At 36.2% G+C, this 16,981-nt stretch overlaps 1 protein-coding gene across 6 annotated transcripts in view; it reads left to right on the top strand.

Moving 5' to 3' along the window:
• The window catches only part of LOC132276117 (ENHANCER OF AG-4 protein 2), a 29,622-nt gene extending 12,739 nt beyond the window's left edge, over window positions 1-16,883 (top strand). Inside the window, exons 5-13 of one of the 6 annotated variants that reach the window (XR_009470837.1) lie at window positions 1,749-1,857; window positions 2,248-2,360; window positions 2,433-2,620; window positions 3,859-4,531; window positions 4,643-5,108; window positions 6,359-6,454; window positions 6,548-6,650; window positions 7,028-7,206; window positions 15,870-16,883. Coding sequence is in view for 2 of the 6 variants with exons in the window: in XM_059777388.1 (XP_059633371.1) it covers window positions 1,749-1,857; window positions 2,248-2,360; window positions 2,433-2,620; window positions 3,859-4,531; window positions 4,643-5,108; window positions 6,359-6,454; window positions 6,548-6,618 (1,716 nt within the window). In the remaining 4 variants the exon portion in view is untranslated. Of the gene's footprint in view, window positions 1-1,748; window positions 1,858-2,247; window positions 2,361-2,432; window positions 2,621-3,858; window positions 4,532-4,642; window positions 5,109-6,358; window positions 6,455-6,547; window positions 6,651-7,027; window positions 7,298-10,708; window positions 11,639-14,821; window positions 14,955-14,984; window positions 15,613-15,869 lie in introns of those variants that run through there. The other 5 variants (XR_009470839.1, XR_009470840.1, XR_009470838.1 and 2 more) reach the window with 5 other exon arrangements.
• Window positions 16,884-16,981: the final 98 nt, after the last annotated feature.

Here is a 16,981-nt window from a genome sequence, read left to right on the forward strand (position 1 = left end):
GTCTTTGGTTATTTCATCTAAAATTATTGCAAAATAAATATAGGCTTAACACTGATCCTTGGTACAATCCCTTGTTTATAGAAAACTCACTAGTATGACCACATATAGAACGGACTCTAGTTTCAGTGTTTACATATATATTTGGATAATCTTATTTTTATATGATTTTTTTTTTTTGGTAAAGCTTTTTGTGAATGAAGAGTTGGAATGGAGGAGAAACAATCTGAATAAAAACATAGCAATTGATTAAAATGACCCTCCAAAGTTCATGGTCAAACAAAATTTTATTTAATAGTGACCCTAATTATCATAGAAAAGCATCTTCCAATCCTCTGGGCATCGAGTCCGGTAAAATGAAAGTCTATGAATGGCTAGCCACCTCACCCCGGCCCTTTCAAGTTGATAATCATCTCTTCTTAGCACTCAACTAGGATTGGGATACAAAGACAGGGAACGGGTTACCTACTCTTTACGGTCAAAGCACGCCCTTTCATTCCGAATTAAAGAGTTCAGAATGAGTAATCTCCCCAAGTAGGATTCGAACCTACGGCCAGTCAGTTAACAGCCAACCGCTCTACCATTGTGATCTTTGCTTCTTTCTTCTTTCCACCCTTTCTGTTTACATAACCGTCTTTTCCTGCTTCCCTTTTATTGTTATTATATTCGCCGTCTTATTTTCTATGTTTTATTCTTATTATCCTTTTCCATCTTAGTATTAGATAAATTCTTCTACCGTCTATATTCCTTTCCCTAATTCTCTTTGGCAAGACTTTTTTCAAATATTTTCAATCATAAATCTATTTCATTGGTAAATAAGGCTTGTATGTCCTTCATCATTAAGATTTTAGTTAACTTGTTTAAAAAGCTTGGGTTTGGTCATGATAAGAAAGATAGTTAATAAGGAGGTAGTTTTATCAAGTAATGAATTTAAAGCTTCCCTTGTTGATGATATTCTCCTTTGTGGCCAGTAGCAGCATGTTTTATCATACATTGTAGAAATTGACCTGTCGAATTTGGTATTTTATACCGATGCTGGCAGTGAAGGCTGTGAAACATCTAAAATTATGGTGTTATCTGATGGGCTTAAGAACTAGTCCGAATTATATAAATTGGTATGAAGGACAATATTTTTTCTTTTGAAATGTTACAAAATTATGCAAACAAATATGAAATAAATTGTTGGAATTATCTCAGGTCAAATGATGAGCATATTATTTCATAATGTTGGACAATGTGGTGAATCATTTTGTGGTTATTATCTATGATACTGTGATTGATTTCATTAACTTGAGTCTCCTTTTACTGTTTCTATTGTCAATTGATGGTTCCACTGATTAAAAAAACTAACATAGTATGGATATGTTGAGAGTTTAGAGGCCCTATTTGGTCCTTGTGTAGATTTTGTGGGATGCGTTCCCCCCTCTTTTCTTATACAACCTTAATTGTCAAAAAAAAAACTAGAGTAGTCCACAAAATTTCTGAAGAAACAGTGCAGACTGCTCTGTTTGGCTTTTACTTGATGGGAATTATTAATATTATTTTTTACAGTGACAATGAAGGTTTCTGTTGTGTGGCTGTATTCAAAATTTGTGCATGTTGTTCTCAGAGATGGAAAAATTCAGTGATCCTTATTTTTATGATGATCATATGTTTGATTTCTTCTGGAGGACATATTTTGGATGAACATAGAACTATTAAACCCCTGATACTTATCAAAAAAAAAAAATTAAACCCCTGATTTTGTGCAGGTTGTGGAACTTCTCATCCGGAAGTTGGAAAGTGAGCCTAGTTTTCATCGCAAAGTGGACCTATTTTTTCTTGTGGATTCTATTACTCAATGCTCGCATAGTCATAAAGGTAGCTTGAGAAAGAATTTATTTGTCAATGACAATTTGGTTCTCATGATAGAGGTTGTGCTGGCTGTGGTTTTATTGTTGCCCTCTCGTCGTGATCAATGATAATCATCCCTTGTATCAATATTATACTATATACTCAACGATAGATAGAGCTTATTTGCCAAACATGATTCAGGTAGCCAGCCCAAGTAGTTGGGAAAAGGCTTTATTGAGTTGAGTTCAGTACTTTACACAACCAAAAAAATAAAAATGAAAAGAAGAAAAAGAAAATAAAAAGGGAAAAAAAGAAATAAAAACTAAAAACTTTGCCGATCCTTGTGCTATTATCATCCTGTAGAAAAGCAAATTGATTTGAATGCTTTTGCTGGTTTATTTTCTGTGATGTTTTTAGGTATTGCTGGTGCCTCGTATATCCCAACAGTGCAAGCTGCTTTACCTCGTCTTTTAGGAGCCGCTGCTCCACCTGGGGCTTCTGCTCGTGAAAATCGTCGTCAATGTCTCAAGGTAATTTTTCTCTTTTACTAGTAGGAGGTTTCTTATTTTTCTCAAGATAATTGAATTTACCTCTGGTCTTAGGTTTTGCGATTATGGCTTGAGAGGAAGATCTTACCTGAATCTCTTCTTCGGCGCTATATGGATGACATTGGAGTTACGAATGATGATACATCTGCTGGTCTTTTCCTCAGGCGTCCCTCTCGTGCTGAGCGTGCTGTAGATGATCCAATTAGAGAGATGGAAGGCATGCTTGTTGATGAGTATGGGAGGTATGAAAATTTTGCTCAACTGCTGTTCATCTTCAGTATTATTTGTCATTCTTTTCAAAGTCAGTTGCTATGATAATTGTTTAATGTGGTTGTTAGTGTTTTGGCCGTTATTACTGCTAAGCATCCACAAAAAATGCGTTACTGAGGTAATTTTTTTATTGAATCTAATGAAAATGGTGTATATATCCTACTAAAATATATAGTTTTCTCTCAAAAATTTGTCTCTGACTTGTACTATAATAGTTTAATAATAATGTGCTCTCTATTACATAAATTCTGAAAGTTATCTATTATTAAATGTTGATAGGAGGTCTTTAAATTTTATATATTTAATTTCTTTATTTCGCTACTAAAAATTTCAGAGATAAGTAGATTGAATATAATCATTTTAGTAATTTTGTTAGAAAATCACATAATAATACTTATTAACATGGAAAACTCAGCATAAAATATTTTTTGAGAAGGTTTTTAAAAAATTGTTCCCTTCTATTTATTTGGTTTTTTATTTTGTTCAGAAGTACACATTTTAGAGAATATAATTAATCTTTTAATAGTATAGAATGGTCAATAAAATTATCGATATGCATATTAATTAAAATATTTTTTTCACATTGCACTTGGTATCTAGTTAATCTTTTATCTGATATAGTTACTAGATTAGATAATATATGTGTATATTTCTTCCATTCTATAGAAAATCGTTGAGCCTGTATTCCACTCCCATGTTATGAACCTGTAGCAACTGAGGTATCTCAAGGCTAATCCCATATTACTAGACCAACAGATCCTTGGTGAATTCTGTTATCTATTCAAATTAGATAGTATACAGTATCTGATTTAATCATTACTTAAGCATGTTTCAGGATTCGTGGGGATCTTAGGAAAATTTATAGAATATTGTTGAAAATTTTAAATAATTTGAGGTGTGGATGGAAGGGAAATGGATAATTCAGGGGGCATGATTATGTAAATGAGGAATCTTGGGCTTTGGTTTTGACTTGGGAACAGGGGAATTTATTATTATTATTATTATTATTATTATTATTATTATTATTATTATTATTATTATTCTGTATTTGGGGGGAGGGGCAGAGTGATAATTTCGATAAATTATGTTGTATTGTATGGTTCTGTGCATCCGATACTTGTGTGTATATATATATAATACTAGGGCTAAAATTTCTGTTCTCATTGGAGTCGGAGTTACTGACTCATTTTATTTTTCTTGGTTGTTTCAGCAATGCTACTTTTCAGTTACCCGGCCTTTTATCTTCTCATGTATTTGAAGAAGAAGACGAAGAAGAGGAGGATGATCTTCGAATTAGTTTATGTAAAGAAGATGTTGATGGATCGCCAATAGCAGCAACCCCTGCTATAGGAGAGCCTGAAACGTGTACAGTCACTCCAAATGACAGACGCCACTGCATCTTAGAGGACGTGGATGGTGAGCTTGAAATGGAAGATGTATCTGGACATCCAAAGGATGAAAGATCTTTGTTTACAAGCGATTCTTTTGAAATTGATTCACAGCAGGAAGGTTCTGATAGGATCTTGGAAGCAGCATCAACCAATTCCACTCAATGCCCACCTTTACCTGAGGGGTCCCCCCCCTTGCCTTTTGATTCTCCTCCTACAACCCCGCCTCTGCCGCCTTCACCACCACCACCGCTACCTTCACCTCCACCTCCTCCACCATTATCCCCATCCCCACCACCACCCCCACCCCCACCCCCACCACTTCCATTGCAGCCCCATCCACTTGCTTTACCACCTTCAGGCCCTCCACCATCATTGCATCCTCAATCCTTACCACCTCAACCTTCAATGATGTCACAGCACTTACATCTCCCTCAATCACCAAAATTGCCTTATCAAGCGCCTATATTACATGAACATTGCAGCACACCTAATGTAAGTCTTCTGGCTGTGGTTTCTTTGCTTTTCTATGGTTCTAGGACCAGTTATATTATATAGTCTTTTGTTGACAATCAACTTGTCCACATGTCTGCAAATGCTTCTCAGGAGGGTCATATTGATGCTGCTGTTAGAAGTGAAACATTTCCGCAGCAACCAACTTGCATTGTGCCAGCTGGAGTCTGCAATTCAAGGGAATCTTCCGGATTCAATTTTTCCGGATCATCTGATTATGGACATAGTGACTTGTATGCAAATCCCCATGCTTCTCAGCCCAAGCAGCATACTCAACCTGGTAATGCACCTTTTGTACAAAGACCTTTCCATCCCACCCCGCCTCCTCAAACCCCATCCGGTCATTACTCGTATTCAAATCCCCCAATGCAGCAACATCCACAGCATCCTTACCCCAGACCATACTCATTGCCAAACCTTCATGACGGGCCAAGGCGATATGCTGCTGATGAACAATGGAGGGTGTCCACAAGTGAGTTTAACACCGATAATCAGCGTGCTGTGTGGATGAATGGAGGGAGAACTCCATCATGTTCTGGCCCATCCTTTCCACAGGAGGGTATGTGGTTTTTCTTCTATTATGATAGCTATATGACGTATTCACATCAACCTTGAAATTGCACAAAATCATTTTATTAGTGAACCTTGCATACCGAGGCAACTGCCCAATGTCACTAAGATCAAGGGTATTATGCAATATATTTCCGCCTACATTGGGATCTGGGAAGGAAGACTGCTGTGTGGTTTTTCTTCTATTATGATAACTATATGACGTATTAACATTAACCTTGAAATTGCACAAAATCATTTTATTAGTGAACCTTGCATACCGAGGCAACTGCCCAATGTCACTAACATAAGGGTATTATGCAATATATTTCCACCTACATTGGGATCTGGGAGGGAAGACTGCTAGTGTCATTGTAAGTCTCAGTCTCAGCAAAGATAGACACAATGGAGTACTATTCCTTCAATCCGTTATCATTGTTACTTAGCTTCACATGTTCTTGCATGTCATATTTAATTTCCCTGGTGGGACTAACTTGCAATTTTATAGGTTTCAAGCGTCATATGTCCTGGTGCTTTCTGCATCAAGCATGAGTATGTATTGGTTAGTATCAGATTGATATCCTAAATTAGTGATAGTTTCTGTTAGGATGAGAGCATAAGTGAGAGTTTAGGGATCATATTGTAATTATCGAATATATATATATATATATATATATACATACATCTCAAAGGGTAGAGAGCCCTGGATACCTTGATGCTCTTCCTCCATACTTCTCTCCCCCCCCCCCCCCCCCCCAAAACACACGCACACTTGTGTTGAGACTATATTAGTAATTTGTTTGTGGTACATGTGCAATGCGCCTGATTTCAACTCATGTGCCGTGATAGACTTCGCAATTTCAGCAAAGAGTAGAAAAAAGAGTGGGGTAGGTGAGAGCAAAGGGAGGAACATGGGAAAAATAGGAGAGGGAAGTGACTGCTCCGTCCACTCTATTTTCACTCCTTTTCTACTATGCTTTGATTTACGTATAATAGGAGAAATTTTGACATTAATAGACCAGCTGGAGAGCAGATCTTATCATGGCTTAATATATATAGTAGTATAAATTTGTTTATTGGTTGCCAACAGTCAGTGGCCTAGCGGTACCAAGCTCCTACTTCCCAAAGGGAGGTCAGGGGTTTGAGCCTCGGTGGAGGCATGTGTGTGTGAGTACCAACTAAGAAAAAAATTTGTTTATTGGTTGAGCTGAAAACACTTGTGCATGTTGACAGTTGTTTTAACAAAATTTACCGTGGCAGGTTATTTTCGGCCATCTATTGAAAGGCCGCCCACAAATAATGTTGGTTTCCAGCCCTCTGGCCCACACACGCTGCCAGCTGGTGCTCCAATTCCAGGTGATCTTGGCATGTAGAAAAGTTGCTTCATTGACTTTACCACTTGAACCCAGTTGTGGAGAAGGAATAAGTTTGTGGTTGGATTTTCCTCAGGTCACGGTGTTTCTCAGATGATGCCTAGTAGACCAGACATATCTGCCCTTAATTGTTGGAGGCCAGTTTAAGAGTCATCCTGGAGCTAAGTTATTTTTCGCCGGTGAGTTCTTTTATCCTTCTGTTACTGGAGTGAAAGTGAACATTTTAGGTTTGTGTTTTCTTTCTGGAGATCGGTTACCTTATCTTTTGTTAGTATTTGGTAATGGGACACACACTGAAATTGGTAATGGCTTGTATTCTTTTGATGAGCTGTAGTAATAAATTGCTTAAATAGGAATTCTTTCTCATCATATGTATGTGAAGGTCCTGTAGTCTAGGTTTGCCTGACCTCTATTAGTTTCTTTACTTCAACTATTACTTAATGGGTTCTCAAGGACTAACTATTTTGTGCCATTGTAGAGCACACAGTTCATGCTCGGACCATACATCTTCTTATCTTTTAAAGTGATTAATTGTTTTTCGGTAAAATTGTTGCAGTGCAGTGGGCAGTTTTTCAAGTAGGGAATTTACATTCATATTGATCTAAAGAAAGATTCAGCTTTGGTTTAAATTTAACCACCCATAAATGGAGGTGTTGAGAACTTCTGAAGACCCTTGGCAGGATTGGATATTGTAATTTCCCCAACAAATGCATCCTGCAGACATTTGCACCAAGTGTAAGCCCATGTTACTCACTCAATACGTTTGTTGTTAACTCTTGTAATTATACCAGATATATTATATAAAAGAATTTATTTCAATTTTCAATGGGTGTTACTACCAGTTTTCCTTACTTTTTTAATGCGAAATATTTGTGTATGCTCTAGATGTTGTATTACGTTTTACTTCTTTTCTACTTAGATATGTTGATAGCTCCAATTGTTCTCAGTTGATTTTGTGATAAGGACAGAACACTCTAGTTTTCTTGTTCCTTTCTGGATTTCCAACTACCTTCTACTTTACTGTATATTTATTTGGCTCTTTTCTATTATCTCCTCTGTGAAAGTGAATTTAGTGATTATTGCAGCAGTAATGTACTTGCATGTAGAGGATTGGGTTTTCAGTCTCTGGTCTTTAGTCAAGGGTTTTTCTTGGATTACTCCCCTAAAAAGGTTAAGTGATGGAATATGTTGAAAATCAAATGATTTTGCAGAGCAGTCTCTTCTCACCTAACAAGTCTTAGTTTGCAAAGCTTTTTTAATGAATATGTGTATCACTTTTTCCTTCTCATCCAATTGTTATTTATTTCACATGTCCCGGAACTGTTAATTCTTGAAGAGAAACAGAATCATGCCGTACATAAAGAGAGGGATAGTGCTGAGAGCTTCCATTTTTACTCACTGTTGATAATTCAATTCCTCTCCTCACAAAATTTTTTCCATCTCTTCCTACATTATGACGAAGCGATCACTGAAGGAGACTTTCATAGTGTCTTATGCCACTTAACCTCCCTTACAGCATTGCATCCACTTGGCAAACCTCGTATTGAATTGGGCATTACCGAAAGTTCCCTTTTGTACAATTTTTCTAGATTGCCAAAGAGAGAACTTTGTATTATGATCTAGAATATGTGGAATAGAGGAGGAAAAATTAGGGATTTAACATGTAATCAGGTTTTAAAGCTAAATTGTGTGCCATCATTTTTTTTTTTTTTTTTTAAGGTTAATATGCTGTAGTTTTGGTTTTATATATTGTTTTATTAGGAGGTGCTAGGAGTCGGAGGGAATTTTAGTAAATTAATTATTTGTTGGACACGGGCTGTAGTAGTTGACATGTCTCATTTTGGATTAATTTATGTTATAGGATCTTTATGCATGGTATTTAGTTGCTCCAGAATTTTTTGGAGGTTAAGTTTAGGTTTCTTATTTTGCTGTCCCATTTGAAGTAGAATTTTAGCAGCCTATAAATATACCGATGGACGAGACGCTCGTGTAAGGACTTCAATCTTATTAGGTTGAACTAAGGAACCGCAGAACTCTGAGGCTACCCCATTCCACTGGGCAACACAATAGTGTCTAAAGGTTGGAGTTTAGAGTCCTTATAGTAGCACAAATTTATCTTCTATTGATGGAATTGAGCTTTGAGATGTGAGACAACATGATTTATGATGCAGCCTGTCCTTAGGGGGTGAGTCCTAAGTAATTTGGGTGTGTACCCATTCTTTGGAATTCGATTTTGTTGTTTTAATTATAACCAGCATGTTTTTCTTTGTTTTCATCTCAGAACCCTAGTTCCATAATCCTAACCCTTTTTCTACCGATTGATCCTTTGATTTAAGAATCTGAACCCCAAGTTTACTTGATGTTCAGATATTCATTGACTAATTTTTGCAACTCTAGCAATCAATCACCTTGAAACCAAGCCAATTTGGGACTCCTTTCATGTTAAACTAATACTTTTTTTCCAATTTTTAAACCCTAAACATGGAGGCTTTTGATGGATTTACTGCACCATAAATCCATTTGTATGCTGCAGTAGTGTTGTCCAGCATTAGTGTGGTACCTGAGTTAGAGGGTCTCGATACAACATTCTTTCAGGGTTTTCGTACCTGTCAATCAGTTGGTAAAATTCATCTTCTGTTAAATTGCTAAAATTCATCTTTTGCATAATACCATGAGGACAACAAGAAGACTTGGCTACATTAAACAAAAAAAAAAAAAAAAATCCATGAATGATATTTTAGATTCTACAGGAATATCTGCGACTTTGCTAATGGCTACTTTAGACTTTGGAGAATGTTGCAGTAAGTATTCTTTGTGAGGATTTAATTTAGATTCTGGCTGATGATACAACACAACTTTTAGAATCCTCCAACTTTGATCTACTTCAGTTTCAATGCCATTAAGCTTGAGGAAGTTAAAGAAAAGGTAAGAATATATCTGAACGCTTTGTTCCTAATTTAAGGATGTTTATTTTTTAATGACAAGGTACCTAAAAAGTTATTTTTATGGTTCCAGATATTGAACAATAGAGCAAAAGGGATGGCTCTAGTATCATCTTTATTGCTTCAAAGGGGAAAAAAAATCATTGTGAAGTTTCAACACTTAATTTGTGATATTCTTGACTGTTTTCAAAAGGTCTAGTAATGTATAAGTCTGAAGTTCGTGGATTCCTAAAACTACAAAATTCAAGAATAGGTTTCCCCATGCGATTGGGGAGAATGATGTAGTGCTTGATATATTCAAATTTAGACTCGAATTGTGACTTATTTTATATTTATTTTAAGTTGATATTCTTGCTGTATAGTACAATTCATGCTATTTGGTTAAAGAACAAGGGTTTTCCGGCAATTCTAATTTATGTTGGATGTGGGCTTCAGTAGTTGTTTAAAGGGTCTTGTTTCGAGTCCTGCTAATGTGTCTTTATATGTGGGATTAGTATACGTGTAAAGTGTTCTTGGTAATTTTTTTCCTTTTTGATAAGTAAAGTTTTCTTGGTAAGTAGAATTCCAAGGTTCCTTATAGACGTAGAAGTTAGACAGTAGGAAATAAATCATGGTTCTTTTTATACAGTAGAATTGAATCTTAGGGAGTTGAGTTTGCAATTTTGAAAGGCTGCAGCCTAATACGAGGAGGTGAGTCCTAAGGAATTGTAGGTGTAGAAGAATATTTTTTTTAAAAAAAAATCTTTAATTTATTTTTTCATCTTCTAACCTCCCTCTCTTTAACTCTTTTTCGATTTTTGTTATTTAAATCCATCTCCTACCTATTTTCTTTAGCTCTTTGCCCTAAAAGCCTAGCTCCTAGCTTCGAGTTTAATTTTGGTTTCTATAATTATACTCCAGTAAATCATCAGTTTCTGTTCAGAAAGTAACTACTAATTATCTTCTACTCTTGCAATCAGTCACTTTGAATGCGAAGTTAATTTGAAAACCTTTTCGTCCATAAATACCACACCATTTTTTCCATCCTTTTAAGCATAACCTGTTTAAGCTTCCATAGGACATTATCCCGCATAAATCTAATTTGAGGCTGTGATATTCTATGTTTGCATTGTTGTCCTACATTAGATTAACATATAAGTGACGGTAGCACATTATTGGATTGTTACCAAAGTAGGAAATAATATTTAAAGTATAAGTTTTCCATAATGTCAAAGGCCCATAATATTTTATTTTAACCCATGGCAGTCAAATATATTGCTACAGCTTGAAATTTTTTGATAGGTTTAATCTTTTAGGTGTCCGCGGAAGGGAGGGTTTCAAATGATGCCCTCAATGAATGATGCTGTAGCAGTTTACATTGGCAAAGCCTTGAGGTGCCAATGCAGGAAAAGTGCTATTGGAGCTTCTGTATCGATAGGAGGTTGACAGTGAAGGTTCGGATTCTCTTGCTTTGGTGCCTTCTCCTCAGGGGAGGTTTGATGTGTGTTCCTTGTTTAGATGTCAATCGGATTTTTCCTGCCTGCCTTCCTGTGGAAGGCAGTGTGGTGTTCCAAGGCTCCACTCAAGGTGGCCTTCTTCGCTTTGTCAGTTGGGGCAAGATTTTGACGCTTGATAACCTGAGGAGGAGAAGACGTATCACTGTTAATTGGTGTTGCATATGCAAGAGCAATGGAGAGTCAGTTGATGATCTCATCTTGCATTGCCCAGTGGCTCATGATGGTTGGAGCCTCCTGAGGAGGAGAAGACGGATCACTGTTAATTAGTGTTGCATATGCAAGAGCAATGGGGAGAGTCAGTTGATCATCTCCTCTTGCATTGCCCAGTGGCTCATGATTGTTGGAGCCTTTTGTTTGGTCTCTTTGGAGTTCAATGGGTCATGCCCGGATCAGCAAGAGGCTTGATTGATGTTTGGAGAGAGTGCTTTGTGGGATCCCAAATCCGTGATCTTTGGAGGGTGGCGTCCTTATTACTTTGGTGGTGTTTATTGAGGGCGGGATAGAAGATGCTTTGATGGAGAGGAATCTTCGATTGGGGTTTTAAAATCTTTTATCAGATCTCTTTTTGTTGAGTTATGGGAAGATATTGTACATCAGTTGGTTTTTTGGGTTATATTGGGTCCTTAGGGTCCCTTGTGGCCTTTGTGTAGTTTCTTTGGACATGTTCTCCTTTTGAACACTTTCTAATACATTATTAATTATCAAAAAATTTGCATGTTTTTTTTTTGACATGTCAGAACTAGGTGTGGAGGATTGCATCTAGTATAGTGTGTGATGGGCGTATCCCTTTACGATTGAAAGGGGAGTTCTATCGAATTGCTATTAGACCAGCCATACTTTATGGTACCTAATGTTGAGCAGCTAGAAAACAACATTTGCATAAAGTGAGTGTGGCAGAAATGCGAATGTTGAGATGGATGTGCGGTTAGACTAGAAAAGATAAAATTAGAAATGATCACATTCGGGGAGATGGTTGGAGTAATACCAACTGGAGATAAAATGAGAGAAAATCTGTTAAAATGGTTTGGACATGTGCAAAGAAGACATTTAAGTGTGCCAAAATAACATATTCCACATCGAGGGTAATATTAGGGGAAGAGGAAGACCAAAGTTAATATGGGTAGAGTTAGTAAAGAAAGATATGATAGTGTATGGATTGATTGAGGCTATGGCTTTAAATAGAGCAGAATGGAAACATAGGATTCTGTTGGGGTAGAGGAAGCGCGCGAACAACGAGATCCAATGAAAGACAATAGAATAAATACACAAACTCAAGATATAACGTGGTTCAACCAAAACTGGTTTACATCTACGGATGAGAAGATATTCCACTATGATTTTCGTGGAGATACTACAACAGAATAGTACCAACACTGTGTACATGGCTTTTCACCGTGTACCACTCTACGAGCCTATCTCCTAGCTACTAGTGCCACCGGTGTTTTACCTACTCTAGCAACCCTTAAATTACATCTACTCATCAACTCCCTTATGAGACTACATCTCTCTCAATCTCATAAGTTTCAACCCATAACCTAGGTATCTATTTATAGAGTTCCAAACCCAATTCCTTGTTTGGCAAGGATTATAATTCCTTGGAGCACATGACTTGTCAAATAAGAAATTACCTAATAAAATACAACTCTAAAATGGAAACTTAATTAAACTTCAAATTTCAGACACAAGTCCCAACAGATTCGTACAGCAGACCCCAAGTAATTAAGAAAAGGCTTGGTGGTGGGTGTTTTTGTATGAATTAATTGTACTATGTGCGTGTGTATTAATGATGTAAGGTGCTTTTTGACAACTTAATTAAGCACTTAATTTTGAGTGGATCAAGTGCTTGTTTTATTAAATGTACTTAATTAAGCACTTATTTGATGACGTAATTTGACAAGTCTAAAGAGCTTGCCATTGTCATTGGAGCATTGATATGTTGCAGCAAGGATTACTATAAAAATGGGCTTTACTTATTTCCACCAGATTTCACTTTCTAAAGAGTGTCAAGGGCCCAGATTAAAATTCTCCATGGACTCTGGATACGCCACATGTTAAAAAAATATATAATTTTTTCCCTCTTCTAAAACATTGTTATTTGGCCCATAGATAAAGTGTTTGGAATTTTTTTTGTGGGGTCCTCTTTACTTCTGCCCGTCAGCAACTTCCTCCCTTACTTTCCAAAGTCATGGGACATTTATTTTGTTTCATTGCACTGTTGAAGTGCTTAACTACCAATTTTATAAATCTACGTTTCAAAAATATTGAATCTAGTTTGATCCCACAATAAATCCCAGGATGGTAAACTGTTGAGAAATCCCTGTAGGATTGCTGGAGTCACGGTCTCCCGATTCGTATACCGATTCTGGCAATCCTAATTTACTGCCTCATAAATTCATAATGTTATTCTTTTATTGATTTTTGATAAAACTAGTGTCTAAGAGTAAAAAATGACTGTGAAATGGAGATAAAAACCCACTTTTTGACTGTATAACTCCTCCCTTCTAGTCTACTTTAAATTAGACCGCTGTTCTAGCATTTAATTTAGGCATTTGATTCCTTACTTTTGACTATATAGGTTTGATGTTTAATTTACGTTTTCAACTTCTCTCTTGGTTGTTTGTTTTGCCATGCTATGTAACAGAGAATATGACAAAATTTTGCGTTAAAACACCACTGGCTTCAGTTCCCCTCCTCCTTTGAAAAAAAACTTATCTTTAAACTCCTCAATCTCTTATTCACACAAATCTTGATGCTTACTTTAGTTTTCCCCTATTTTCTTTGGAGAGCTTATCGAAACTACTTTCCGGACATATAATGATCAGCTTATCGAAACTACTTTCCGGACATATAATGATCATCAATTGATTTCAAGTATAAAATGTTTTATGATTCCAGAAAGGCAAAAATGTTCTAATTTTGACTGCAGTAACTCCCCATGTGTTCTTGTTGGTGGAATATTCATTTTTAGTCATTTATAATTAATGCTTTGTTTCATATTGGATTATGTGCTTAGTTTCCTATATGTATTATGCTAGGGAGCTGTATACTCTCTTTTAATTGCAGCCTCGGATGTATGTTTCCTTCTCTCACACTCTCTACACGAGCACTAGGCATAAGCTGATTAAGACTTGGCTTGTCCTAATATGTGTGATCCAAGTTGATTAAGACCACTGATTCCATTTCATCTTGCAATCTCCATGCCATCCTTATGTAGTCGTCCATCAAAGTTGTCAAGGCTGTTGTAGTCAAGTGATGACTCAGGCTGACCCATTCCAAACCAACATGACTCAACCAATTACTACACGCGTTTCGATCACGAAACTGCCAACACTGCGAACAGAATGATTCTATCCTAACATTTTTTATCTGGTGACATGAGAGGGTTGTCCAGTGAACTTGGTCGGTGGAATTTTAGTAGTCACTTTAGTAGTCAAAATATTTGTTTCCTTGGACAATTAATATTTTTTAACTACTCAATTAAACCTTGTTGGTACACACAAATAAATTAGCTATTAGATGACTAGGTATTATACAAAGAAATAGTAATTAATGTAAGGCTCAATACATCCCAACAAGTAAATACTTAATGTCCCAAGCGTAACGACAAAGAAGCATTAGATGACTTTCTTTTCTAGCATACACTTTGGACAAATAACACTACTTGGTGATGTTTCCTAATACTCACAAAACCAATGGTTCATTATCTTTCATTTATTACCTAATGCATGCAGTTTGCTGGAAAAGACCTTTACTTCACTGTTAGGGCCTTAGGGTTGTCATAAATAGATCACATCCATAATGCACAATTAGGGCTTCTTTCTTCTGTCTTCACATTCACCAATTTTCTTCAAATATTTATTGGGTTGTTTTCTTAAAATCTTTCTGCTTCAGATGATAAAATTTCTTTTTCAGACTAGGATTTTTGTGCTGCTTCCAAATGTTATATATGGTGAAATGAGAAAAGCATTGGGGCATGCAATAATTGGGAAAAGCTTCATGAAAATTGGGTACTCCTTTTAGATGGACTGCGTAAGTAGACGATGAAGTCTGTGAATTGTCATTTCATTCATTGCAGGTTGATTTATATGGACATTCATATAGTGCAAGTGAGATTTGCTGTGTTTTGCCTCAATCCTTTTGATCTGGTTTTGAGTTGAAGTCCAAATGTAGAGGAATTCGTAGTGTTTGAAGTTGTGTTTCTTGTGTCTTTTAGTGCATTTGGAGAAATGAAATAATTGGGCAAGAAATTATGTAGAACTTTTGCTTGTAAGACTGAAGCATATTTATGGCAAGGAAGTACTTCCTTTTGGAAGACGTTGGAGATATTTAATTTTGTTGCTGTTATATCTAGGTTATACAAGTTAAATTGCAATTGTGCTTTTTCTTCTTGTACAGACTTTGTGGGCATTACCTTCTCCTTTCAGTGAAACTCTAATCATAGAAAATGGAAAATAGCAGGAAAAAATACATAACACTTTTAAAGCTTTCTTATTGACACAGTGCTAGAAGTTGCTATTCAGACTTCACCCTGAAAAAGATGCCTGGCATCCTAATCTCACATCGGATCCAAGCTTTTGTCAAAGTTCAGTGTGCCCTTTTTATGATGCATTGTAGCATGGTACACCACACTATTCATGTCTTGTGTGCTCCCAATTAGTTGATTTGTTCGTACTGTATACACTTTAGCCATGGAATCATAAGAAATGTCTTTTTTTTTTTGGTCTCATTTATTTATATATATTTTTGGAATGATTCTTGTTTAGTTTCCTGAGCAATATTTTGAATGGCATTTGTTTATCCTACACCTTTCTGGTTTGCTCACGTGCTCACTATTTAAAGTCTTTTACATCCACAACGCACCTCTTTTTACATTGGATATTGACTTACAAGATAATTTTAATTACATATAATTGGAAAACTGTGTTGGCTTTTGATTGCAATTTATCAATGTTTGTTGAAGGTTGTGATTCTTCTTTTTCTTCTGGCGGGGTGATTTGGTTATTCATATTTCTGATATGATGTTCAAGTCCCCTCACTTTCTACAACCTGAACGGAAACTGTGAAGTTGCAGAGGAAGACTTAAGTTAGCCTAGTAATGGAGTATCACTTCTAGTGTCTGGCTACTTTAGCTAGTTATAGATATTTATGATGTCTATTTTCTTACACTTTGTCATAAAATGATATAAATTTGGGAACGCTATGGATGAGCACCCGATAGAATTTTAGGTTTTGGGGAATTTGGCAGATTTCTTCACTCAGGCCTTGTTGTCACCACCTTGTCATTGTCATCGTCATCAGATTTTGGCAAAAGTTTCTCTGGTTCTGTGGATCACCTGTCCTTTAGAATGATTGTCTTCAAAGCATTCATTACCTATATGGAGATGGATTTCGAAATGGACTTAAATTGCTTTCTTCTTGACCTCAAGCATCCGCTGTTATAGGCCAGGCTACATAAGGTAACAGAGCCTAAACAAGATTTAAATGTAGCCTCAGCAGAGTTAACTTTTTTGTGATGGACATGCATGCTTGATCCTTAATATATATATATATATATATATATATATATATATATATTTGATTGGCAGTCACAAGTTTTTCAACACTTACACTGCGTAATTCTGCAATTGCTTTTAGTGGAAAAAGGGGCTTCTAATACAATTTTCAATATGTTATGGGTTAACGAGCGTTGTTGAGCTCGAGTGAGGTTGATTTGTGCCGAGTTCAGATTGGGATTCCTAAATGTTGGTTGACTCAACTCGCTTGAGTTGTAGAAAGTGGGTTATTTTTTACCAATCGAATTCAAATGGTCAAAATGTAATTCCAAACCCAGAGAGATTGATGTTTTTGTCAAAATGTCGGGACAGTCCGGATTTTATTTTCATGTCACAAGGATAGAGAACAAAGGGAAAATAATATTCTCATTGGTCGTGATTATTTTTTTTGACTTTTATCATATTTTGTTATATTATTTTAATTTCTACTTTACCATCTCTCATTCTTCGGAAACGTCGTTTAAATTATTTCGGTGGATTTTTTTCTCAGTTGAAATCCCATAGAAAAAATTGTAGGAAT

Source organism: Cornus florida, unplaced genomic scaffold (genome assembly GCF_030987335.1).
Source record: "Cornus florida cultivar Cherokee Brave unplaced genomic scaffold, ASM3098733v1 CherokeeBrave_3.0.0_Hap2_Chr10, whole genome shotgun sequence".
Lineage (NCBI taxonomy): Eukaryota > Viridiplantae > Streptophyta > Magnoliopsida > Cornales > Cornaceae > Cornus > Cornus florida.